Consider the following 27,361-nt stretch of genomic DNA (forward strand, 5'->3'; position numbering starts at 1 on the left):
AGCATACAAAAGCTCCACTCATGGTAAGAGTAACGTCTCTGGAATTCCAGAAGTGTGGCTTACCAACCCTGCTTAGCAATCCTCTTTGGCATCCCATCAGGCCCATTTTAAGAATTTAAAGTATGGAAGGTTTTACACAAGATTACTCAATTAATAATGCAATATTTATGAGCTTCAGCTGTGGCAGGCCCTCTCAAAACCTTAAATCGTGCGTATCTGTTCTCAAGCATGCAGAGACTGCAGACTACACATTACAAAATGCGGCATATGAAAGAATGCTTGACTGGGTTTCAAATGAATCTTGCTGCCGATGCATATTCTCTTGACGACTACATGCATAAATGAGTGATGACAGCTGGTGAATTAGGTATCCATCGTTATGCTACTCTGTTATGTCTGTACCATAGATGTCATTATAATTCATTGTTTCCTTTTCTCTCCTGATAAATTCCATCTCATACATTTTATTGGCTCCGTAATCGTTTTAGCTTCAGATGCATTTTGGCCACACATTATTGTTCAACTCTTCTGCCCAATGCTGTAAAACTTTCGGGTGGTTTTTCCCAATGATATTGTGCCAGTATTTTATCTTCTTAAGTTTAATAAAGAGCTTTATGTCATATTGTTGTGCTAATCATTGTGCAACGATATCTGTCCAGTACTTTATGTTCTGCACCTGCGATATCTGTTCTCTTGGTTTGTATAGCTTGCTTTTTTTTATATTATCAACCTGTGTTTATTTTTAATATATTCTGTTGCACATTCTATTTTTTGTTTCCTCTATTGATGTTATTCTACTACAAACCCCATTACTTAATGTTCTGTTGGAGCCTGTAACGCACTACGAGTACTAAATAAATTTTCATCTGAAAGTCAGGGCTAACGTTGCATTACTCATCTTCATCTGTGTCTGTATACTGCGTTGCTAGCTACATAATGGTTAGGGAACCACTGAAGACAAAGAGGAAAAGCAGTAAAAGAAGGTGGACTACACTCAACTGTTAAACATGGCGTGGAAGTAGGGGCTGGAGCCGGCCAGCACGAGCCTGTGCGCCAGCAGGCTCTGGTTGCCAGCCACCAGGCGCACATCGCACAGCTGCCCCTTGAGTTGCATGCAGTGCATGGCCTGGAAGGCCTCGCGCAGATGTGCCTCGTGCACGTGCCGGCGTTCGTAGCTGCTGTCCCCGCCGTTGCCCACAACACTCAACAGGCTTCCCCCGCTGCCACAGTCGCTGCTGTCCGCCAGGGACCTGTGCACAGGGACATCGTGAGCATTATAGTCGACATTTAACAGTGATGAATCGAGCTAGTTGTTGTACGTTCATTGTTATTGTGCTATGCACAGTCCAAACTAATGGGGACCAGATGGACGTGGAATGAGAACGAAGATGCAAAGTGACACAAAGAAACGTACACTACCACCTGATTTGTCATATTTGCACTTTTTCATGTCAGTTTGTGTCTTCATTACCATTCAAAGTCCATCCTGTCCCCATTAGTGCATACTGTACATACCACAATAACAATGAATTAATATAATCAACAGTTCGAGAAGAACTTGCTTTTATTTTGATCAGGTGTCATTATTTATATTATTTCAACAATAATGATATCACCTTGTGACCCAAGGAAATCCTAGCGACACAACACCTTTTAAAGTCACTTCTTACAGTCAACTGGTCTGTTAGGATTCTGAAAAAGTACATGTTTGATCAGATTGCATGCGCACATGCTCACACCAGCATCTCTATATATGTTGATAGACAGTTCATTTCTTTTGTTCGTTAAGATAAAGGTGACTCGGTTTTACTGAACATAGATAAAGGTTTAACATCACATGGCAGTTCCTTGCCTTTACTCTTCCTGCTGGATTGCCATGCCATCTGGTGCCATTTGAAATGTCCAACACATCCACTTCTGTTATCGGTGACGATGCAGAAGTGTGTCTTGCACAAAGTGTAAATTTTCTCGACAACCAGTGGCAACAAAACTATTGCGTGCTTCACCTATTGTGTCGTCTGCATCTGCAGTCGAACCGTGGGCTTGGCGGCACGTCAATGATGGGCCATCCTAACCGACTTCACTTCTTCGCTACGCAGTTCTTGGTGCTGTCCTGGATTCTGAAGCTAACACCGTGCTCCGAACAGCCTACCTGGATTCCACTGCCTACCGATGAGGACGCCCCGCATTGCCATGGCGGCGAGCTGCGCCGGACCTACCTCTACAGAACATCGGAGTGCGCATCACAGATTATGCCACTTCTGTCGCTGCGGTGTCATCGGCTGACGCCCTGGCTTCCTGGCACACTATCTTCGATTGACAGCGCCATCTTCCCTCGGATCCCCGATATAAAGCCTAGACAAACCATCGCCACGCTCAGTGGGCTTGGCGGCACGTCAATGATGGGCCATCCTAACCGACTTCACTTCTTCGCTACGCAGTTCTTGGTGCTGTCCTGGATTCTGAAGCTAACACCGTGCTCCGAACAGCCTACCTGGATTCCACTGCCTACCGATGAGGACGCCCCGCATTGCCATGGCGGCGAGCTGCGCCGGACCTACCTCTACGGAACATCGGAGTGCGCATCACAGATTACGCCACTTCTGTCGCTGCGGTGTCATCGGCTGACGCCCTGGCTTCCTGGCACACTATCTTCGATTGACAGCGCCATCTTCCCTCGGATCCCCGATATAAAGCCTAGACAAACCATCGCCACGCTCAGTGGGCTTGGCGGCACGTCAATGATGGGCCATCCTAACCGACTTCACTTCTTCGCTACGCAGGTAACAAATTGCTGTTGCCTTTTCGCTAAACGCACTGGTTACCGAACATTACTCGTGCTGCCGAGCCCACGGCGCTCTCTTTGTATAGTATTTGACTGTGCTCGCATGCTATTGAAATTACTTTTGTTGGCAGGAGATATTGAGACTAATCCTGGACCTAGAAATGATCCAACTGTACTCCCTGCTGATATGCTTGATGTTCTGAAGACATTGCAAATCGGGCAGTCGGCCATGCTTGAGCAGCTAAATTCAATTAGGTCAACCCTTGCTGATCATGAGAAAACGTTCAGCAAACTCGGCACACGGTTGACCAAGATTGAATCCGACCTGTTGTCACTTTCGAATATAAAGTCCCAGGTAAATAACATAGAAAGCGTCGCTAATAGCAGCGCTGCTCAGGTAACTGTGCTGACCGACCGAATTAATGAGATAGAAAACAGATCCCGAAGATGTAACCTGGTTTTTTACGGTATCAGCGATGCGCGTAATGAGTCGTGGCGTGTTTCTGAGGAATCAATCATTGAACACTGCCACAAAAACCTGGGCGTAACTATTCAAAGCCGTGATATAGAACGTGCCCACAGACTTGGCACTTTTCAGGAGGGAAAACGGAGGCCAATAATAGTAAAATTCGCCCACTTTAAAGATAAAGAAGGCATCCTTTTCTCAAGCGGTAAGCTGAAGGGCACCGAATACGGCATTAGCGAAGACTTCTCCCCAGAAACTCGTCTGGCCAGGAGACGTCTAATCGAATTTGGAAAAGCGCAGCAATCTTCATTCAAGCTCCGTTACGACAAACTTATTTCTGGCCGAAAAACCTACGTTTACGATCACGCTAAACAGTCGGTCGTGGAACGTCAATCCTAGCAGCAAGTGCAAAAACCACTGAGGCCGACTCAGCGTGTTAAGCACAATCTATCGTTGCTCTACACTAACATCCGCAGCCTGATACCCAAACGGGATTCGTTATGCAGCCTCATTTCCTCGTCATCCAGTAACATTGTTGCACTAACAGAAACATGGTTAAATTCCACAATACTTGATTGCGAAATTCTTCCAGATCTACCAGAATTTGATATCTTTCGCAAAGACAGGTGCGATGGAACCCGTGGCGGCGGTGTGGCTATTGCAACCCATCGCCAACTTAAGTGCTCTTTTGTCAATATAAGAACGCCTCTAGAAATGATCTGGACGTGTTGCCACGCCACTTCACCGCGCACGCTCATCGGCTGTTGCTATCGTCCACCCTGCACTGATAGCTCCTTTCATTTTTTCACGATGCTTTGTTTGAACTAACAACGGCTTATCCTAACACCCCCATATTGTTACTCGGGGACTTCAACTTTCCAACTATAGATTGGAGTAACGTTGCCTCATGTCTAACACAAACAAACATGGCTAGCGAATTTTTAAACATTTGCTTGCTGTTCGGTCTATCGCAGCTTGTTACTAAACCTACGCGAATAACTCAACACTCATCAATTATCCTACATCTCGTCTTAGCGTCGCACCCCGATAAGATGCCTCCTCTTACGTACGTCAGTGGTCTTAGCGATCACACCGTCATTCATGCCACATTTCCTTGCAATATACTCAAAAGTAAAATATCAAAGAAAGTACTAACGCTATATGATAAAGCCGATTATCCAAGCATTAATCGTGAACTTTCTATCTTTCATGAGCAACTTGCCCTTACGTATCAGCAGCGGTCGACTGAGAGTAACTGGGCACTTTTCAAAACAGAAATACTGCGTTTAATAGGTCTTTACATTCCAACTATCACGATAAATGAAAGAGCGCGTTCCCCTTGGTTCAACACTACTTTAAAGCGCTTAAACAATAAGAAAAAACGATTATTTCGTGTAGCCAAATGCTCAGGTTCTTCTCCTGCCTGGGAAAAATATAACAAAGCTACTAAGGAATATAACTCATTAAAAGCACACACAAAACGTAATTTCTTTTCTACTACCGTCCCAAACATGTTGCACTCTAACCCGCGGCGTTTTTGGAAAACGATAAAACCCGAAACTAATAGCTCTATTTCTCTATGTGATAATTCTGGCTCACCCATTCCTGACTCAAATGTACCTGATGCCTTGAACCTTGCATTTTGTTCAATGTTCACAAAAGAACCTGCCAATGAACTACCAGATGTACCATTTTACGATTTTACACTAATGGAAGGTATTAATTTTAGGCCGGAAGGCATAGTTAAGGTAATAGATGGCCTGAAGTGCTCATCATCCTGTGGAACCGACGGCATTAATGCCAAAGTGTTAAAAAATACGAAGTATGTCTGTAGTTCGATCCTCTGTATCATCTTTCAGCAATCACTTGACACAGGCATTGTTCCAAGAGACTGGAAAACAGGGAAGGTCATTCCAGTCTTCAAGAAAGGTGATCGGTCTTCCCCAGGTAACTACCGCCCCATTTCACTCACCAGCGTATGCTCCAAAATCATGGAACATGTCATTTACTCTCATGTTGCTAACTTCCTAACTTCAGTGAAGTTCTTTCACCCTAATCAACATGGCTTCAGGAAAGATCACTCATGTGAAACGCAGTTAGCTTTATTTATTCATGATATTCATTTAAACCTCGACTCTAACATTCCGACTGACGCCCTGTTTTTAGATTTTGAAAAGGCTTTCGATAAGGTTCCACATTCTCGCCTTCTACTAAAATTATCACGCCTAAACATCCACCCACTTGTTCTTAACTGGATCCAGTGTTTCTTAACTAACCGAACCCAGTTTGTATGTGCTAACAACCTTACATCTTCCGTTTCCTCCGTTCTATCTGGTGTACCTCAGGGCACTGTTCTTGGGCCACTCCTATTTTTAATCTACATTAATGACCTGCCATTCGCTGTAACCTCTGCAATACGTCTTTTCGCTGATGATTGTGTCCTGTACCGCCCTATCAAAACCATCGCAGACGTCTCTACTCTTCAGGAGGACCTCTTTCGTATTCAAGACTGGTGTGCTACATGGCTCATGTCCCTAAACATTAGTAAGACTGTACATGTTTCATTCCATCGTCGACCTAACTACATTCCCCCTGCCTACAAGATTAACAACTGCACTATATCTACTACCGACTCCTTCAAGTACTTAGGAATTCACCTATCCAAAGATTTGTCTTGGACAAATCACGTAAGCCACATAATTAATTCAGCTAACAAAATTCTTGGTTATCTTCGCCGTAATCTCTTCATGGCACAACCACCCGTGAAATCAGTTGCCTATAAAACGCTTGTGCGACCAAAACTTGAATATGCATGTGCTATCTTTGACCTTTACCAAACTAATCTCACTAAAGCCCTTGAAAGCGTTCAAAACCGTGCTGCTAGATTTATTCTTTCAGATTACTCATATCACACTAGCGTTTCATCCCTAAAATCTAAACTAGACCTATCGCCTCTTGCCTCTCGTCGTCTCATCTCTCGCCTATGCCTCTATCACAAGTTTTTATGCGAAGCATATTACGAGGGCTCAACCCAGCTCCTCAGGCGCGGCGGTGACCATGAAATCACGTGACACCGTGACGTCACGACAGAGGAGAACCGGCGCTCCAACTCCCGCCGTCGCTCGCGGCGTCGCGCCCCGCATCGGACGCGGTGCGCGTCGAGCAACGCAGCGTTCGGCGCGACAACGAAATGTGCACCTGAGCAAGCGCCGCACGCCTGAGCCGACGTTATGCGAAGCATATTACGAGGGCTCAACCCAGCTCCTCAGGCGCGGCGGTGACCATGAAATCACGTGACACCGTGACGTCACGACAGAGGAGAACCGGCGCTCCAACTCCCGCCGTCGCTCGCGGCGTCGCGCCCCGCATCGGACGCGGTGCGCGTCGAGCAACGCAGCGTTCGGCGCGACAACGAAATGTGCGCCTGAGCAAGCGCTGCACGCCTGAGCCGACGCCGACGACACCGGCTCTTCTGCGACACGAGCTCCTTAACGCTGTCGCGTTAAAATAAAGGCTAGTATGCTTCGCATCCTGGGCTTAACCTTAGCTAAGCCACAGCCATTTTTTTTATTCCATACCTCCTGACAGCCAGCTGGTTCAGCTGGCTCATCGTGTTCGTCGAACAGGCCATCCGAACTCCGTAATCCCACCACAAGCCCGCACCACTACGTTCCTGCAGTCATTCTTCGTCCGAACTGCCCGAGACTGGAATGGCCTTCCCAGACAAACTGCACTCATCCGCGATACAGCACGTTTTCGATCTGCCATTGAGTGTTCCGACTCATCCTTCTAATCTCCACATCATCAATCCCGCCTTTTACATGCCCACCCCTCATGTAATGTCCTATTTTGGACCCTTGAGGTATTAATAAATAAAATAAAACAAAGACAGATATCATAAAGTAAATCTACTGGTATCAGCGTACAACAAATGTATGCTTATAACGAATATTGAATGTAACGAAGCTATTTTCACGTTGGATGCAACTTTGTTATAGTGACATTCGACTGTAGTTTTATGTTACACAACATTATTTTAGCAAATCATTCCTGGCTTAACTTTGAAAATGATGAAAGCTGTTGCCCACGGGGGTGGGCACAGGGTCTCAAGAAGATATGGGCACTTCAGCTGCACTCGTGGCGTCGTCATTCCTCTATCGAACATGATGTGCAATGCTGGAGCACTGTGCACTTTGCGTTATCTTCACATCCTTGATCACGCACAACGCGTTCAAGTAGACTAAGGGATCTAATTATCTTTTTGACGAAACTGACTCGTTTAGAGAGCTTTAACTGTGAGGCGGGGTGTGGCTTTGCCTACGGAGATACTCTACATGTCTTATCCATCTCAAAAGTTCAAAGGCCGTAAAGCTGTGCAATGCTTGCTGGTGCTGATTACCCTTTGCAAGCAGACGTCTGTTGAACCCTAGAAGTTTTTAAACTGTCAGAATCTCAGCACCAGTCACTACAGTGTTGCTTACACAGTTTTACAAGGCATTTGGCTGTGAACATTTTGGCCTTGGAATTTTTGTGACACACAGTTTACATCAGTAGTTTTAACAGCTCTCCTTCTAGCTTTTGTGTCATCTGCTGTCAATGACCTTGCGTTTGTTTAAGAAAAGGTAGAAAGAACATAATATAACGAAATATATGATCTGGGAGGGTTTCAATTGCAGTTCTCTGAGACAAGCTGTCACAGTGCAATTACAGGGGATGTGATTCTCTCGGCAACAGGCTTGTAAGCAGCAAAAACAATGAAAGGGGCCGACCACCCATCTCTGGCAGCAGACATTCTTTTGTCACTCAACACAGAACTTGCTTGGACAAGGTTGTGGAAGGTCGGGGAAGGAGGAGGTTCCTAAACAGCAGGAAGTAAATGGGCCATCAATACCGGATGTTTCTATGACGATTTTAAGGTAATAATTACAAATAGCAGTCTTGAAATACAAAGGATGGTTCTTCCAGAGACATGCCATCTGTGTGCTAGTTAACATAAATCATTGACTACATTTGAAACCATTAGTTTCAGCGAGCTCACTGTAATCTGAAAACTGAAGCGAGCCCTCCATACAGGGCATATAAACTTTTGAAGCTGGAAAAATGTGATTACCTGCAGAACTGCGACACAACAAACTTCGGCTATCGGAGCACGTGAAACCGAAACTGGGAGGCTGCAGCGAGCCCAAGGCCATGCCTCTCGAGGCAACGTTCTGCTTGCAGCAACCAGTCGCGGGCAGCCAGCGCACTGTGACAGCAAGGAGCACGAAGCTGCATCATGCTGGCTGCTAGCTGCTGGGTGACATAAGCAGAACATCAATAGACACGCCTTTTTCTTTTCTTTTTTTTCTATTCCACTTCCAAGGTAATGTGGCCGCCATGACTGGGAATTCAACCTGAGACTTTGTACTCGTGGGGGAAAAAAAAAAATTTACATGTCAAAACCACAATGTGAATATGAGACATGCACACCGTAGTGGGAGACACCAAATTAATGTTGATCACACTGTGTTTTTTAACAAGAAGCTAAACCTGAGTACACATGCGCTTCTTCAGTTGGTCCCGTCAGAATGCTGCTGCTGTGGCCAGGAGTTGAACCAGTTACCTTGCGCTCAGCTGCATCACATCATAACCACAGCACCACCCCAGTGTATGAAAATACTGCTCCCTACAGTTGCTACAACTTTCTCTCACAAATGTAACAAATTATATTCAAATCATTTAGCAGCTGCCTCGTGAGAACATTTCTGTATTTCATGTGTACCTGAATACGGAAAAGTTGGCCCCGAGCTAGAGTTTCCTCATAAGTTCTCAAATGAAAAAAGCAGAATTGTCCGATATCTATTTTAAACATTCATGCATCTTTGCATTAAATGAAGGGGGACACCCAGTGTTACGAAAGCTGAAGACAGAAACAAGAGCTCTTGCACCGTAAATAACTACTGAGCGCCTCGTCACCACTGCCTCTGCATATCATCAGCAGCGATCTACTTATAACATGCATCAATCTACCAATGGTGAAGAGACGGCATCGCAAAATACGAAAGCTCTTCCTCAAACGCTCTCGTTCTTTGACAGCCATGTGCAGATGGCTCAATCATGCATGATTGAACGCACACAGGCCTGCCACGGAGCACGCAAACCCATTACCACACACTGGCTCTCGCACAGCATTTCCCAATAGGGGGTGCGACGGACACGCAACTTTGTATCTGTCAATGCGACAGCCTCCCTCTCACGTTATTTGCACTTTCTACCTCCCCCCCCCCCCCTTCCCTGTCTATTTCTATAAATGCTCAGCAATGCTGCACTCTTCGTAACATCCTGTGCTGCCTGACTTGACGGAGTTGTGCAAGGGGCAGCAGGCTGCCAGCTACGAATCATTCTGTAGTGAGCGCATACAGGCAATTGTCGGGCACGTCGGATCCAAAGCGCCAATTGCTCCAGTATCGTGCAGAGCACAATAGGGCCCCATCTGCACTCGCAATTAATTTTGCCGCACACGTGCTGCAGGCACATTGCGACGACTTCCCACGGGCGAGCATTGGAGAGCTGTACAGAATTTTTATTTGCAACTGGTGCGGGGAAAAGCAAATGAGAAGTCGTGATAGGTTTCGGAACAAGCCTCTGCCTGTAAAGAAAAAAAAACAAAACAAAACAAATCGCCCTGGAAACTACCACTGCAAGGCCACTTATCGTATCATTGCTGCTCCGATTTGCTTAACTTCGGAGGTTTACAGTTTTACTTCTTTTCAGTCTGTTACTCTAAATTGTGCTTTCATTATTATGTGTATATTTATATCTGTACACTTTCAATTTCATATATTTTTGCCATGCTTTATATTTCTGAATATTGTACTGCTCATTATACTCTGTCTAAGTGCCCCTCCACATATTAATGTACACACCTTCAGGGTATAACAAATAAATAAATAAATAAATTAATAAACAGTCAGCACCCAATAAACCTACAACAGAGGGAGAAATATCTTGGCTTAAAATAGACAGCTTTCGCCCAACAGTCTACAGCGAGCACTTTAGACTGAAAGTAAACATTATTTTTTGTCCTAGATGTGCACACATTTATAATTTGGCAAGGTGTCGTGCACGTGCTCACAAATATAAGCATTGGCTACTGTGTGGAGCTAATACTGCCTGCTTTACTTGTTTGCATGTCGAAAGACGCCAATAATGGCTGCAAATAATGCCCGTGCACAGCAGAGATAATTTTAGAACAGATTTTGCTGTACGATTTAGTCGCAGTAAGGAGTTACAGGTGCATCTAGGCCGCACTTTTTAAACCGCGCCCAGAATAAGAGTCATTTTGATTCTTATTTTGACAGCCACTCGAGGCAACTTTAGCTGTGACAGGCACTCAAAATTTTATACCATGCATATGCCAGCTCTCAAGCATGTAAAGCCCACGGCCTACGCACTGGAAAATGTAGCCTGTGCAAGAGCACACTGTTTCAATTGAGTCTTGCTGCTATAATGCGTATTCTCTTGAATGACTCTTTCCATCAGAACTGTGTGGCTACAAATTGCCTTCATTTACAGAATTTGTCACAACTCAGCGTGACTGAGTTTCTCAATATAATCTAGCGGAATGTGCATGAAAGACTGACTGCATGTTCTAAGCAGTCATCACAGCCGCAGTTTCATCTCTTAGCCTTCCCCAACTAGCTTATCAGGATTGATGACAAACTTTAATTTCTAGCAGGACTCTGAATGAGGAAGTTACAGAACTGCTCGTGAAAACCTGCTCTGTGTGTTTGCGTCTTTCTTTATTTCTTTTCAAGCGAAAGAAAAATAAGGGTGCGCGAACACGTTGCTATACAATAAATATATTGTATGTTTTCTTTGCATTTAATAAGCTCCCTGTCCCGTGCACAAAATGAAAATGTAATGTCTTCTTTCCAGAAAACGCTTGCTTCAACCATCTACAAACGTAGCTTCCAGCTCTAATTGGCAGCACAGTCATCAAATCATATGCTAAGACATCAAATTGAATACTCTGAAGTAAACGATCCATTTAAGCTAATCAGCCACCATGAGAAATACAAAAAGAAAATATGTGTAAACGATAGATAACCTAAGTCCATGCCACTGTGTCTGTATACATTTCTTAATTTATTATTTATTCGTGATACCCTATACATGCAGCTGTGCTAAATATAGAATGAAATCCAACTAATCTTTTTGTAGAACACCGGAGCAAAGTACAGATTCGGGCCAGTAAAACTTCCAGGCCTGTAAAGCCCTCAGGAGGAAGAAATAGACATTGACACCAAAGTTGTTACATGGCTCGCAATGAAGTGATAACGACGCACAATGAAGTGATCAGCAAGAGCTTGTTGATCTCATCGCTTCGTGGTGTTAGAAGCTACTGAACGGCTGGCCAGTCGACGCTCGCGCTCCACTGTTAAAGAATCGGTCAGCTGTACCTAACGATGCCGAACATGCTAGTATTATATCACTCACAATAGCCATCTACTCTTGCTTAACCAAGTTTCGCATGAACTTCATGTGAAAATAAATGGAACATAATGAGGCCATTATTACAGAATGCTGGATGTAACAATCAAATGAAATTTTTAGAGGGTGTGTGAATAGCAGTCGTTGAGACCAAATTGAATACGAATCGAATACTATTGCCAGAAGTAAATCGAGTTGAATATTTTTCGAATACTTTGTGAATAATGCACAGCCTTCTTACCAACAATTTTCACACCCTGGTATTTACAAGAATGAAATGTTTGTCATTAAAGCGAACATTAATAAGCATGCTTTATTAGAAGCGAAAAGGGGCACTATGATCAACTAAGCAGATTGTTTGCGAAACTCTGGGCTCTTCAGAGCATACAAAGTCATATATTATCACCTAAAGTTAAAAAACGTAACATTGCGGGCCAATTGCTATCTGTTAAATTTGCTACCAAACCAGACATGTGTGTCGTCTTCAGTGACCGCAGAGAAGAAAAAAATTTTTTTTTCTCTAGTTTGGAGCGTTGTGGCACATGGCGTCATTATTGTATAAAGTTTGCTGCAATTAAAGTGATTTCGATTTAATCTGATGAGAGGGCACAGTTGCTGCATTCTTTATTTTTAATGCGAGGGTTAATGCCTCAGGGCATACAGGGATAGGGGATGCGGGCGAATAAGGATGCTGCATTTAGAAACAATATCGAACAATACCGACTGCTGAAGGGTGTGTCCAAACATTTTATTGAGAGTGATTATGTTTAGCCAGAAAAGTTTGGCTTGCCGAGAGATGCAGAGCGCTGTAAAACATTGCATCCGCAGTGGAGGGAATGATGGTTATCGCATTCTTGCTTTCATTTCCTGCTTTCATGCAGACCATGACGTAAAATATTCAAAAGTTACTTGGAAAATGTTTGCATTTTCGAGCGGGGACTATTGGATTCAATTATCTAACTGAATAATTAGCATTCGAGTCAAGGACCCAATCGAATAGTAGAACAACATTCGACTCTAAACTTTAGAATATTTGCACACCCCCACTATTCGTCATGAAGAAGGAATCATGCTTGCAATCATGGTCCACTAACTGATTCAAGTGCCCATTTGTTCCAACTAGGAAAATAAATATATTTTTGCACGTTTACGAGCTGCTCAGTTTGATGGACTTTCAACAGTAATTGTGTGTTCTGAATGAGACAAGTAAACAGAGGTGCACAAACATTCTAAACACTCAAATAACAAATCAAATGGCATCTTATCCGATCTGGTCTTCGAATTGAATAGTCAATGTTCATAGAAAGAAATTTGTTTTGAATATTTGGAAATGTCAACTGTGCCTAAGTTATATAACATAAAATTAGACCAAACGTACAATAAATTTCATCCCCATATGGACAATGTATAGGTGTAAAACATGAGAACATACGTAGAGGAGCAGACTACCTCGCTCGAGAGCATAACATTTTACCAGCTATACAGCGATCATTTGCACTCTCCAAGTGCATGCGAACAAAGTGCTCATTTGTTCTTAAAGGGACACTAAAGTGAAAAATGATTCCTTCTGCATCAGTAAATTACCTTTCTACAACACCAAAAACACCTCTCTTACAACGATAAGATGTTTGACAAGCCAGAAAAAGCGCAAGAATGAAATACAGGTGGCGACGCCTACTTAAGTTCCCGCACTGGTGGCTGTGATGTCATGGATTTTTATGGCATCTTCTAGGGCCTACTAATTATATACAGCGGTACAGATTGACTACATTGTGTTCTAAAAGAACCAAATATTAAACATGGCAAGTTTCGGGAACCTTTACTCAGCCAACGCTGCCAAAATGCGAAAACATACTTTGGAACCCCTGACGTCACGCTGACATACCGGCGCTGGGGTTCTGGCGCGAAATTCAAATACTGATACTTGGAAATGACTGCCTGCAGGGTTCTGAAGCAATGCTTCATTAGTCTAAACTGATTTATTGTTTCGCTTTAGTGTCCCTTTAATGCTTCATACATGCTTTTAATAAGCGACGCTTTATAAGATGCAATGCCACGACAGAAACTTGCTAGCATTATGAATACTAGGACACATCGAATACATTTACAGGCAGATATTAACTTCTGGGGACGTAACTAGTTACTAGTAACGCAGACCTAGTGCAACTCAGCCAGTGGTGTAATGGTGCAAGATTTGGCACATGGAGTTTAACATAGAAAAGAAAAAAAGAAAAGCTTGCGACATTTTCTACACTTGCTAATGTACACTTGCTAATGTTCCTCAAAACACTTAAAGAATAAACAATGCAGTTATAAAGAGAGTGCTAGGTTTACAATACCTGGGCATCTATTTAACTACACTTGTAACTTCGCATACACATAAAGAATACGTAACAAAGAGGGCATTTAAGAAGTTAGGATTAATCAAACGTCATTTGTATCTTGCGAGCACAGAAACGAAGCTTCATGCTTACGCATCTGTCGTCAATTCTTTATTAGAATATGCATTGATAATGTGGCATACAAGTACTGTTACTTTACAAAACTGCATTGAATCAGTGCAGAATAAGGCAGGGGTAAGGCTTATATTTTATCCATATTTGCTCTATGTGAGCATATCAATGTTAAAACATTTCGGACCTTAACACTCAATGCAAATATTCATGTCTACCATTCATTCATTCTTTATATTACACTGAGACAACATTTGCAGCCAACTGCACTAAGCTAGCACATCACATTTCATCCAGGTGCAATCGTGAACATAAAGTGCAACATATATTTGTTTGAACATTAAAATATTAATGTTCACCCTTAGTGCAAACCATAAACAAGTGGAATGTGTTACCAGAAAATACTGTCACTTGCAGTGAAGCGCCTATTTTTCAAAGGGAACTGCGGGAACGTTTTCATGAGTGATGGCTGTTCTTATTTTTCTTAGGACAGTATAACCTTTGTTTTCTTTCCCAATATTTTTAATCATGTACATTTGAATGTGTCCATTCGACCTTCATATAACACTGTATATTATAGAACTCCCATTTACCATTTCTGGGATTCATATCAGTGCCCTACTTTCATTTTGTGTTCTAATTGTTATTTATGCGCGTTTAGAATTGTATAATACTACATCTCGTTGCACATGCTTTATTTTTTTTAATAACGGTTTTTCTTGTTTTTTTCTTTTGTTCAGTTGTTTCTATGAATGACACGATTCTGTATTGCTTTCCCTTTACGTAATGCTCTCTAGGGTCTCCAGGGTACATAAACAAATAAATGGCTACAAACAGCCTTTCTTACATTACTTGTGAAAATGGCTGTCTATTAACCAAAACTATTCTACATTCGATTTGCTTCTGGGATTATTTGATTTGGTATCAAACATTACTTTGGCACATGTGTATAAATAAAGCGGGGAGTTTTTTATTTTTCAGCTTCTAGAAGTGAAAAAAAAAAGAAAAGGTCTATATTCACTTTGATGTTTGAAGTCCATATTTTTCATATACTCGCATTTTAATACAAAAACGTAGCTTTCGGGACACCCCTTGTTAAATATTGCTTGTTATCTATTAGCATCCCCCATTGTCGCTGAGGCCATGTATTGAACACAAGAAAATATTAAGGCCCTGAATACACGCAGAACAGCTAAGCAGTTGCGGCGTGCGCTTATACGAGCTTCAACTTCCGTTACTCTCTTAAAAATAGTGGAGACTACTACTTGCTATGGCAAAATGATGCTGCCCCACACGGATGTCTCACGGCACACTTTCTACCGTGACCTAGATCGAATTTCTTGGTCGTGACTGGCTCCTTTGCACACGCTGTGGGAGGGAGCCAATCATGCTAGGTCGCGACCGAAAGTTGCTGCATGATGCTGCTATTAAGTTGATGATTGTCAGATATGAACATTTTGGGCACAGGAGAAATGCCGCTTCCATCTGTCTTCCTCCTCACGGTGCTCGATGCATGCTCAACGTGTTGAATTCTTGGTGCGACACTATGCCATTCTGAAAACTTGCCAAAATATGGGGCAGGCACTTCATACGCAAGGAATGGGTGTTGAAGATTATGTAAAAGGGAAGGCTTCTTATTTCTCAATAATGCGTGCTTGCTTAGTATTCTGCAGTCACACTGGCACTTTGACGTTCCATCCCCATTGGGATATGCGGAAGCCACGGTCGAGTATCAAATCCTTGACCTCGGACTCAGCAGTACAACGCCAAAGCCCCTACAGCGAATATTTCAAATGATGTATGTGAAGGTTTCGCAGTGTGCAAGCGTGATCATTAATCGTGGACATCAATGCATTGAGGCATGTGTTTTTTTCCCTATCGAATGTGAATGGAGACTTACAGACCTGTCGTTTTTCAGCCAGTCAACACGCACGTGCATGTGTGTGCTGTATTCGCTTGTCAAAATTTACCCATGACCTGCAGGCAAAAACATGCATGCCATTTATATATGGGCTATAGTGTCCATTACAACAATCTGCAGTTCTGGGAGTACAGCTGGAGGCATGAATTCTGATGCAGACGTTAAGCTGCCTTGATGCAAAAAAGTAAAAATAAAGAATGCCACGACACCTACCTGCAAAGTGCGTGTGTGCTTATACAATGACAGGCGCACATGATTTCTAGTCTACGACGTGTCCAGATGTACATAAGCTTCGGTATGTGTGCTTGTAGCATGCGTGCGGGCATTACTAACACGCTGCTCGAGTTTCCGAGTGACATGAACAGTGGTTCCAGCATGTCTAATTCAGGTTTTAACTACATAATGAAATACAAGCAGAGTTGGTTAAAATATTGTGTACTGATTCCCGGGCACATTTAGGTGCTTTAGCCGGGCAGTCTGATGGAAGTTGGCATTGACTAATATTATCAGCACGAAAGATATGTGCAATGTTAACACTGGTTTGGCAGTCATCATCGTAATGGTAGAAAGACAAGTGTTGCTGTAGAGAGACCACAAAGATTTTTCTGGGGCACAGAAAACAATCAATCAAACAAAAAATTTCTTTTTGGCAAGTGCACTGTACCTACGTCGGCCCTGCAGTTATCTGAAGCTCAACACTGCATTGCGTTATTTCCAAAAAATCAACACTGTGCTCAGCTTTCAAAGTGTCTTGGGTTTCTTAATGCATGTTCGTCGTGCAATATGGATATATATATATTTTGTCTGCCAAAACTCAGAACAGCATTCAAGATCTCACAAGGAATTTCCTTTTTCGGGCACGCAGCCGTTGCTACCACGTATCTGCCACTGCATATATAACAGGCCCATGGTAATTGCGGTGTGAAAGAACTCACCTGGGTCCCTGCTCCGAGTCTTTCAGGCTGCCTGGCCCCCTCGCCAGCTGGGATCCGCGCAGCATCCTCGCGTCGCCGCCGCTGCCTTCGGGCATGCCGGGCGGTGTCAGGCGCATCCCTAGCCGAAGACCAAATTGCCAAAGGGAGCCCGCTAAGGCCATGACCGTGCGAGCACAGGCGCCAGAGAGGCGCGCGCGCGCGTGCTATTTACGCTGCCGGCGATCGGATACTCCTCATTGTTTCAGCTCCGCTGCTGACATCCGATAAGGGGCAGCGATTGAATAGCGCAAGCGTCGCGGTGGATTCGCCGCTGGTATCACGTACAAATGTGCATATACATCGCTTTCGCGCACCTATCGGATACAAGCACATGTAACGGTGCGGAGAAGATGAAGGACGAAGCGCGCTCCAGTCGTCGGGAGAGCGCGTTGTATCTGCTGGCCGACGGAACGCGGAAAAGGCACAGGAAACAAAAAAACGGTTGCACTCGGCGGGCAACGACTCCGAAACTGCAAACAAACTCCCGATATATCAGCGTGCTCGCTTACTCTGCTTGCGCCGCGCGAAATAACGGGAGAAAGGTGCACACGGCGCTTTCGATTGCACAGGCAACATGTTTTCGCAGCTCAAGTTAAAGAGAGTACGCGAAAGCATCATGTGGGCGAACGGCCCATCGCTGTTTCTGATCATGCACGAAATCCTGCGCCTGTAAAACTAAACTGAAGGACACACGCGTGCGTGCGCGGAGCGCACGGACCGCTGCGCTGGGGGCACCAACCCCAACCAACCGCTCTGCGCGTTACCATTTTTTGTTCATCACCCGCATCAGGGTTCCGCCCTCATACCCAGCGTGCATTTGACGCGATGCGCGGTCATCGAGTGGTCCCCGCGGCGGTTCAATGAACCCACGCGCGACGCGCGACAAAGGGCCGTATGCAAAGTGTGCGTATCTCATTCATGCCTAAAGCGCGCGTGTAGTGCAGCTAAAAGAATGTGCAGGCCACGAGAAAGGCTCACCACGGTGTGTGCCGGAGCCGCCGGCCTCGCACGGGGCACCGGGTTGCGCCTGACTTGGGTGCCGACCAGCTGGGGCGTCCTCGCGGCTCCGGAAGCGCCCGTGCTCAGCGAACGCGCGAGTTCAAAGTCCGGTGGCAGTCGACGTTGGCAACACCTGTTCCGATGGAGCGGGGGGCGCCGCGCCTCCCTTTCGCAGACACCGCCCAGCAGCGGATCGATCGCGGCTGCTCGCTCGCGGAGCTGAGCGCGCCGCTGCCGTTCACGCAAATGAGTTTTGCTGGCGGGGCGCACCGGCTGCTGTCAAACGCTGCGGGCTCTTGCCGCGCTGCACGCCGCTTTGTGGCGAGGAATGTCCCTGCTCCGCCGCCCTGCCCGTCGCCGGTGCAAGTTCATTGCACCGACGACGCACTACGGACCGCAGTCCAGCCTTTCATGCGCGTCGTACACCTGACACCGTGCTCGCTTGCTTCCACTGCCAAGCGGCAGCGGCGCACGGCTCCGCACGCCAACTCAAGCGGCACGACATGGAGCTCGCATCCGGCGCGCGCGCACGGAGGCAGGCTGTAGTAGTGGCAGTACAATGCGTTGTGTTGTACGAAGGACAGGGCGGGGGAGAACTCCGTTTATTGCCGCCAGCCTTCTTTTTCCTTCCGCCACGCTTCGCCTGTTTCCGACAGCAATCAAGGTGATCGAGCGCGCCGTGGGATCGCGCAATTTATGATCGACTCCCCTCGTGCCGTTGCGGCGGTTTCGTTTTCCTGGTTGCTGTCGGCGGCCAGATCGTGGTTATTACGTTATTATCGGAGAAAAGCGGTGTCCTTGCATAACTTAACGTCACACTACCGCGCCATAACCTCATAAAAGGGGGCATTGTCGCGCGCGGGAAAGACATGGGAAAAGATAGTGATGGTTACAGCTAGCTTGCGCACAGTTTCATTACGTAAAGAGGGGCTTCGGTCAGTTCCTGTTATTCCATTTTCGTTATTGTCTGGGCTAGATACTATACTGCCTCATATAGAGTGGAACACGTCGTCCAGGAACGCACAGCAGCAACGTGTACGCTACGTAATACATTGCTGCTTACGTATCGCTATTTCTGACCGCTAGATGGCAAGGACAGCGATACAAATTCCACACAAATCAACTGTTTCATACCTCCATAACAAAATAGTGGGCAGTGGTGGGGTGGAACGTCTGTTGACAATCTCTCTACACTTTATATAAACGCGCACGCTTCACGCGTTTAAAAGGCGCCCTGCGAGACGCACTAGTTCGGTAAAATGAGTAGTTTAAACAAATGTGCAGGTCTTTGTAAGTTATTATTTAGCGGCGTCGCCACGAAGTCATCTGTGAGTAGGGCTGTGACCCTCAACAGGTGACTTTTATTCAGCTTGTAATATGAAGCTCGACGACCCAAAGCACATGGCGTCGTAATTTGGTTTCACTACATGTTGCGTATCTATTTCTCTTGTCCTTCAATATAAAGCAGCGCGTATATATTTTCCTTTCGCAGGATCGCTCAATCATCCTATGGTGCATCTCTGCACACGTCATGCGCCCAGCACGGTCTGATGGAATTTTTCGAGCCAAAGGACAACTGGGGCGCCGACGAAGTTCGATCAGGTTAGACTTCGCCATTCGTAGAGCTTTCATTCCTGCCAAAAGCTTCTAGCATTAGTCTGAATAAGGCAGGTAGAGTTATTACAAATCGTGGCAAAAAATTGCTGTGCTTTGGCTATTGAAGGAGAGGCACTTTTGGGAAGTCCGGGTGGTGATAAAACGCTATAGTAACGCAATCAAGCAGTTTTTAACGTTGCCCGTTGTTGGTAAGGGCGCCGACACGTAGTAGTACAGTACACTCAACTACTGCTGCCAGCAGGCTTGTCGAGAACGTTTCGATAACATGGTTTGTGCTGCACGGGCAATATCTGCTGATAACCCGTGGTTTCATATCACATCTGAGCATGCGCCACCCCAATGATGGGACTCTAGCTTGCCAACTCTTCCGAACTTTCCGTAAGTTTACGTATTCGAGCTCATTTTACGAATGTTGCGCCAAGTTTACGACACATATTAATTTTTGATATAGTTGCGCACGTTGGTCACCGATCCTTCTGGGGACGTATTCTCTGACGGTCACTAGATATCACGTTAAGTGCGCGCTGATTGCCTGGTTAAGCAGAAAATTTAAAGGGACCCTGAAACGATTTTGGCGATTTTCTACAAACGTACTGAGTCGTTAGAGTAGGTCCTTCTGATCATTAATTGATGCATCTAAGTGCTCTGCGTAAAGCGTGTAATTTATTATAAGGTTTTAAAAATACCCATCGCTGTCGATCGCAGCGCACTGCTCGGCGGAATTTTAAGCCGCCCCTACCCATATGATGCAAATAACCCATATTACGTCACATGGGCGAGCTATCTGATTGGCTGACCAGGGCGCGTGGTCGATAATTTTTCCAACTTTATGGTGAACAAATGATGCTCGTAATAGTTGGAATGTTAGTTACTTTGTTTTTGTAAAAAGAAAATAACTTAAAGAGAATACACAAGAATAGTTTTTTTAGTACACTTCAGCACTTCCGGCACACAGCAAGTGTCGTCTGCTTGTGTTACAACGTACTCCATTTTGACGAGAGCTCCGCGGTCAGAGTCGGTCTCAGTCTTTTCGCGAGCACTATGATTCGACTTTGTTGCCTTGTGGACTGCAAACCTAGCGACCTGCAAACCGCGAGTCCAGTATTAGGGCAAACGCAAGCGCAAGGGGACAGGATCTGGCCGCTTGACTGTGCCGGGATGAGCCACGAGATGAGCAGAAGGGCAAATGGGAACGGTCTGCACGGTGCAGCCACCTGGTGGCACAGAGCTCAACCATACACAGTAGCAGCAACGAAGTGTATTCTTTGCTGCTGGTGTGTATTTTTTGCAGGAGTGTAATCATCAACACGTTGATTTATAAATGTTTAAAATGCTTTACACTTGGTTAGAGCAATATTAGCGCTTTGTTTGACTGGTTAAGCGCTGCGCCAGCAAGTGTCTGGACCGTGCAGACCGATCAGGCTGCTCACGTACGTCTACGCTAAAGTTCCTTCATCAGCTTGAGTTTATGCCTCCAGTCATTTGCCGAAATGACCAGCTTGCCTGTTTTTAGCGGAGTACCGGACACGTTCGGCGCTACGACAGAATGCTCGCAACGCACGCTGCTTCGATAATTCTCGGTCGACGGCCAAGCGGCTAGCGGAGAGGTCTCGCGCGGGAGGGGGCGTGCTCCTAAACAACCGGAAGTGAGCGATGTGACGTCGCATCGTGACGCTGAACCAGTGAAGGCGGAGCTTAGCGCCGCTCGCTCGGCGAGCGAGTTGAGGAGGAAAAGCATAGCTAGGGAGGAGGGTAACTTCTAATCGCTTGCAGCTCCATTAATACGTAACGCTTCACTTAAATTGTGGTGCGAATGTTCTACTTAAGCTGTACCCTAGGCGCCTACAAAATTTGTCCGAACCGTTTCAGGGGCCCTTTAATCAATTCACCGACGATTAAGATACTTTCTGATCGCGAAAGTTAAGTGCAACTCTATACGTGTTTTCATTTTGCGATATATTGGCTGTCGCGGACAGCCCGTCTCGCGCGGCACGTTGCAAATGAGCGAAGTGGGGTGCGTCTGCCTCTCTAATTTGGACATCGCGAGAGCCAGGGCATTGATGACGCGTTTCACGGCCGCTGCCGCCGACAGACCTTTCAGACAACTCTGTGCTCTGGCCATCATGGCCGCACTACGCTTTTCTGCCATACCTTCCTTCCGCCTCGTGGTTCCGCCAAGGTCAATTCACATGGTCGCGAAGGCGAGGCCGAAATGCAGTTCCAAACCAATGAGCCATCAGTTAGGGCCGTGCGATTGAAGTGCGACTACATCTCGCGGGGCAAAACACACTTTGTTGAAAATTGTGCATCCAGTATGTCACCAATGAAAACATTTGAAAAAGAACAGACAATGTCATTAGAATAGGAAAATATATTGGCGGCGAGGAGTTACGGAGTTGCCATCTGTCGGAGGCGCCTCCCTTGCGTAGTATGAGGGATCACGTGGCGCGCTCCTCATAGGTTTCGCTTACGGCGCTCAATAAAAACACCATGCGGCAGCCCTCCTGGACATTTATGTAGGTATTCTCAAAGCCAGGGAAGTTTTTGACTGTCAATATAATAATCCTGGGCAAACAGAAAGCACAGAATCGTTTACAGACGCTATCTCTTTACCGAATACATACAGTGAACGCCACTGCGCCTGATCGCCGCGATGGAGTCCCCCGAACCGGCTTCTTGCGTGTAAGGTAGCCAAACGCTGAGAGTAAACAATGTGAAACATGTTCTTATAGTGGGCTCTCTATAACCGAATGGGGCATAACAGAATGGAGCCTCAATCCAGCGATCGCACGGGTTCGCAGCGACCGACTGCGAGTCCACTGGCATGTCCGCGCACAATATTTTCCTTTCGCTGTGAGCGCGTTCTCGCACCGTGCCGTGAGCTTTAGGCCGCAGCGTATGAGCATTTGACAGTACCTAGCAACAACTGTTGCGTGGACGCTATCAGAATTGTTCAAAAATATTTCGTTATAGAGACTGCAACGCCTACGGTGACTGTGATGTGCCGTCGCGGCGATTCAATCTTTTTTTGTCTTGTAAATTCTTGGGCATTTCAATATTATTTCTCAAGTTGCGTCGAACTGTATGTTTATCGGTCTTCTCAGCGTGCGATTTCCCTCTGCTTCTTTTTTGTAATCCAGTGCATTAATTCTTAACACAAACATGACCATATGCCACGCCTTTCTTTAATGTGCGTCTTACGGCTCCCTTTCCGTTCCAGTGAACTTGCCAGTATCTAGCATCAACAAGTTCATAGACGAAACCATCCTGACATTAGCCGGGTAGCGGGCGCGGGCGAGCGTCCCAGTGCGCGTTTTCTGCTACTCACCGAACATCGCGCAGGGCCAGCGCCGTAACAGAGATCTTCCTCGCGTGTGCGCTTGCTGCATACCTGAGTTGTAGCCGATGGCTGTCTGCCGGTTCCAAGTTTCGCCAGCCAAGCTTCACGCAGCTCCTTGCCCTGCGGCTACGTGTGAATAAGGCTGACACCGGGCTCCGTTGCGCACATCTAGCACTACGGCACTGAGCAGTACCTTACCATGCTGCACGCCTCCAAAGGCAGCCGCTACCTATTATAGTAGTTTCAAATGTTGTCAAGCAGACACCCAAGGCGGGAAAACCTCACCACTTAATCAGAACCGCGGCGCACGTGGGACTTAAAACTTTCGTTTTTCAGCTCGCTTCGGCGCTTCCGAAGCAGCCGACGCGGCCGCTGTGTCCACGTGATCCCTCATGTCACGTCACGCCGACGGTGGCGCCAGCCTTGGCAGTGGTGGAGCTCGCCGCCAATAGTCACGGGCTGTTTTCTTCCGTCCATGAATACGATAGATTTAGGTGCGCGTTAAAGAACCCCAGGTGGTCCAAATTTCCGGAGTCCCCCACTACGGCGTGCCTCGTAATCAGAAAGTGGTTTTGGCACATAAAACCCAATATAATTTTTTTTAACGAATAATTATGAGTACAAGACTATGCAGGCTTTCTGAAGTTTGCTCCTGGTGACGCATGCTGAGGTATGCCGAGATTGTACTACTGCATTTAACCCAGTAATGTCATCAAAACTCTCTTATGCGTAGCCATAAAATGTAATGGCACTATATATGGTATTAACCTTACTAGAGTTCATCAGTAACTTTATTTAACTGCCTTTTCACTAAATATTTTGTTGGTAGTGACTACAGTGACGGGGCCCGGCACTTTAAGATCTGTACTACAGTGACGGGGCCCGGTACTTTAACATAATCGTGCACTACAGTGACGGGGCCCGGCACTTTAACATCTGTACTACAGTGACGGGGCCCGGCACTTTAACATACACACTACAGTGACGGGGCCCGTCTCCTTAACCACAGACGGGACCGGCACTTTACGTCGACACTGTAGCGACGTCAATGGCCGCACTTCTTTCAAACATTCTATGCAAACAACTTCGAGCACTTCACGGCAGGCAGTGAACTTTATTAAGGTCCTGAGGAGCGACTCCGAAACCCCCTTATGAGGGAGGGGGCCGCCGCGAGCCGTTCCGACGTTGGGACGGGCAGGCCGTGCCTGACCGCCTCCTCCCACTCTTCATCCGTGGTGAGATGACCGTGGTCCCGTAACGAGGGACACCGCCAGAGCATGTGTTCTAAAGTGCAGAATGGATCTCCGCAATCCGGACACCTGCCCCGCACGGACGCGGCATTAGGTTGCCCCTGTGATCCACCACGGCCGCCGCGAACCGGTCGGACGAACCGTATTGGGCGACGTCGACGAACGCGACCGATCGTGGTTCGTCGGCGACGGATCCGAGAAGTGCGGCCCGGGCCCGGCGTGTGCCTACATTGCGTTGCGGGTGCACGTTGCGCGGGAACGGCGAGACCGTGACGGCCTCCCGCGACCACGCGTCGAGCACGCACTGCCTTTCCCTGACGGGTTAAAGTCCAGCGGACTAACTTCTGTGACCCAACCTCATCGAAAGTGTTGTGGACCCCCAGCTGCATGAGCTTCTCGGTGCTGGCGCCTATGGGGATGCCAAGCACTTTACGGACCGCGGTATTTTATTCCAGTACTGTCCACAACACCACGTGAATTTCACGATGTCAGCAACTTCCGTGCAGTAATCGAATACATGATTGCACACATACGGATCGAACGACCGCAATGGGTACTTGTCCACGAATGTACAATCTTTTGCGTATGCACTGTAACACGTATGATGATTATAATAAAGAAAGTTCACTCTAATGGAAGGGGAACGGTAAAAACACATTTAAAAAGTCACGGCCCATGTTCCTGCTTGTGAGCACCTGACAATCAATATTCTACTGAATTAAGAAAAAGAAGCAGCGGGTAATTGCTCGCTTAGAAGACCGATAAACATGCAGTTCGATGAAATTTTAGAAATAATGATATTGAAGCTTCCAAGACTTTAGAAGAAAAGAAAAAGAAAATTAAGACTGAATCATCGCGACGGAACATCACAAGTCGCTGTAGGCGTCGAAGACCCCTGGCTATAACGAAATTATTTTTGAACAGCTCCGATAGTGTCCATGCAACAATGGTAGCTTGCGTACTGTCAAATGCTCATATGCTGCGGCATAAAGCTCACGGCACGGTGCGAAAACGTGCTCGGAGCGAAAGCGAAACATTGCGCGAGGACATGCATGCAGACGCGAAGTCTGTCACCGCGAACCCGTGCGATCGCTGCATTGCAGCTTCATTCTGTTATGCTACATTTATTTACACAGACAGCCATCCCACTATAAGAACATATTTCACATAGTTTTCTCAGCGATTGCTTACGTTTCACGCAAACCGGTTCGGTGGAATCGATTGCGGCGACCGCTCGCAGTCCCAGCTTACTGTACGTAGTAGGCAAAGAGATAGCGTTTGTAAACCATTATGTGCTTTCTGTTTGTCCAACATGATTATTTTAAAGGTAAAATACTGCCATTTCGAGAGTACTTGCAAAATTGTTCAGGAGGGCTGCCGCGTAGTATGTTTATTTAACCTTTATTGAACGCCGACGCATATGAGGCGCTTCCGACAGATGGCGACTCCGTAAGTCGACCTCGCCCCCAATACCGACATAGTGACGGCCCCGTCGGTGTAGTGTTGTTGTTAAAGCGACGGGCCCCGTCACCGTAGTGAGGATGTTAAAGTACCGGGCCCCGTCACTGTAGTGCAGATGTTAAAGTACCGGGCCCCGTCACTGTAGTGCAGATGTTAAAGTGACGGGCCCCGTCACTGTAGTCACTACCTATTTTGTTATCTATGGCTTCAGTACTAGGAAAAGAATTACAGGGGCCATGCATGCTGTGTTAGTGAAGATTAAAGTGTGGTTTCTGTAAGTTATTTCAGTGTAATGTTCATTTTGTCTTAACACTGAAATAACATGTGCGTTGGTACTAAGGACACATGCATACGGTACTTACTTCAAAATCTGGGTGAACCCATTGCTATGTATTCATGCAAAGCTCTCAAGGCTTACCAGTGTGCTATGTGCCATTATGGAATGAGACCTATAAATGCAGATGAGTGTATTCAGGTTACATGGTGACGCGATGTTGTGGGGAACATTCTCACTTACTTACACTTCATTTTGTGCTGTTCTGTGCTCTGTATGTAAGCTGTGATGCGAGCTGGCATGGTAGACAACTTGGCGCAACAAGCCTTGAACGGCAAATGCAGATTTTTTTCCACCGAGAAATTGTCCCCGCGAAGTGTAGATGGCGCTGACGTGCCTCTGCAAGCCGCCATTGCAGGGTGCATGGGCTTCTATGGCAGCTTAGCTACCTTGTGTACATATATTTTGGTTCTGCTGCACCCTCCTATCCACTTTTCTCCTCGCGTCACTTTTCTCCCCTCGGCAACTGCATTTGCTCTTTCATCCTTCACTTGTTCGCTCGGTTGTGCTGCGGGACAATGCCGACACCGACGCTCGCTGCAGGAATGGTCGCCTAAGCGCTGCACTCTAAAACCGCTCGAATCACACAATGCGCTGTGTACTACGTCACGAAAAAGCGATTGTCAGATATACGTGCCCAGATCCACTTCTGATAATCTGTAGGTGAAAGGACACCACAGAGGTGCTTACCTTATACATAAAAATTCCTGAAGCAGGGGATATTGGCGACAGCATGCAAAGCCACTGGAAAAGTAACTGTGATCTAGAAGAGATGTGTTGCTTGTTAGTCTTTGCTCTTCCAAGTTTGCTGCTGCCTGCATGCTGCCTCTAAAAGTACATAGTCAGTAAAGTGCTCGTGTATACTTCAAAAAGCATATACGTCTTCAGCGCAAGATTTAAAAAAAGATATACTGCAGATTCAATGCACATTTTGGAATCTATGTGAAGCGAAGCTTCCGTGAAGCTGTTAATTAAATGGTATAAAAGTGTTCATCCTCAAAGCATGTTTTGAGTCATAGTGATTATGTGGCTGTTTACCAAATCAGGTTACTGATCGGATGATGCAGTAATCGCCACATGTGACCCATGTGAACTGTGCAACTGCTGCGGGTTTCTGAGATCGGCCCACTTCTCAACACACTGTCTCTGCGATCAGCCCTTATCTCCAGGACCGTCCCAGCCTACTTGGCAAGAAGCAGACTTAGCAGATGCGTAAAACTGAGAAAGAAGGCATAGAAAGCTTTACCTTAATAGAGGAACTACACGCTTGAAAGATATTTACTGCAGTG

At 46.0% G+C, this 27,361-nt stretch overlaps 2 protein-coding genes across 5 annotated transcripts in view; one reads left to right on the forward strand and one right to left on the reverse strand.

The window, feature by feature from the left end:
* LOC135913117 (kelch-like protein 17) overlaps positions 1 to 19,074 on the reverse strand; it is a 55,081-nt gene extending 36,007 nt beyond the window's left edge. For 2 of the 3 annotated variants that reach the window (XM_065445796.2, XM_065445795.2), the window contains exons 1-3: positions 18,050 to 19,074; positions 17,033 to 17,150; positions 1,000 to 1,250 (exon numbers count right to left, since the gene is read on the reverse strand). In XM_065445796.2, the coding sequence (XP_065301868.1) occupies positions 1,000 to 1,250; positions 17,033 to 17,148 (367 nt within the window). In that variant the 5' untranslated portion in view covers positions 17,149 to 17,150; positions 18,050 to 19,074. Of the gene's footprint in view, positions 1 to 999; positions 1,251 to 16,080; positions 16,154 to 17,032; positions 17,151 to 18,049 lie in introns of those variants that run through there. The other variant, XM_065445798.1, reaches the window with a different exon arrangement.
* A 141-nt stretch (positions 19,075 to 19,215) lies between these two features.
* The window catches only part of mRpL47 (mitochondrial ribosomal protein L47), a 54,427-nt gene continuing 46,281 nt past the window's right edge, over positions 19,216 to 27,361 (forward strand). The window contains exons 1-2 of one of the 2 annotated variants that reach the window (XM_065445799.2): positions 19,216 to 19,424; positions 19,563 to 19,672. In XM_065445799.2, coding sequence (XP_065301871.1) covers positions 19,330 to 19,424; positions 19,563 to 19,672 — 205 coding nt within the window. In that variant the 5' untranslated portion in view covers positions 19,216 to 19,329. Of the gene's footprint in view, positions 19,425 to 19,562; positions 19,673 to 19,982; positions 20,066 to 27,361 lie in introns of those variants that run through there. The other variant, XM_065445800.2, reaches the window with a different exon arrangement.

This window comes from Dermacentor albipictus, chromosome 2, assembly GCF_038994185.2.
Source record: "Dermacentor albipictus isolate Rhodes 1998 colony chromosome 2, USDA_Dalb.pri_finalv2, whole genome shotgun sequence".
Classification (NCBI taxonomy): domain Eukaryota; kingdom Metazoa; phylum Arthropoda; class Arachnida; order Ixodida; family Ixodidae; genus Dermacentor; species Dermacentor albipictus.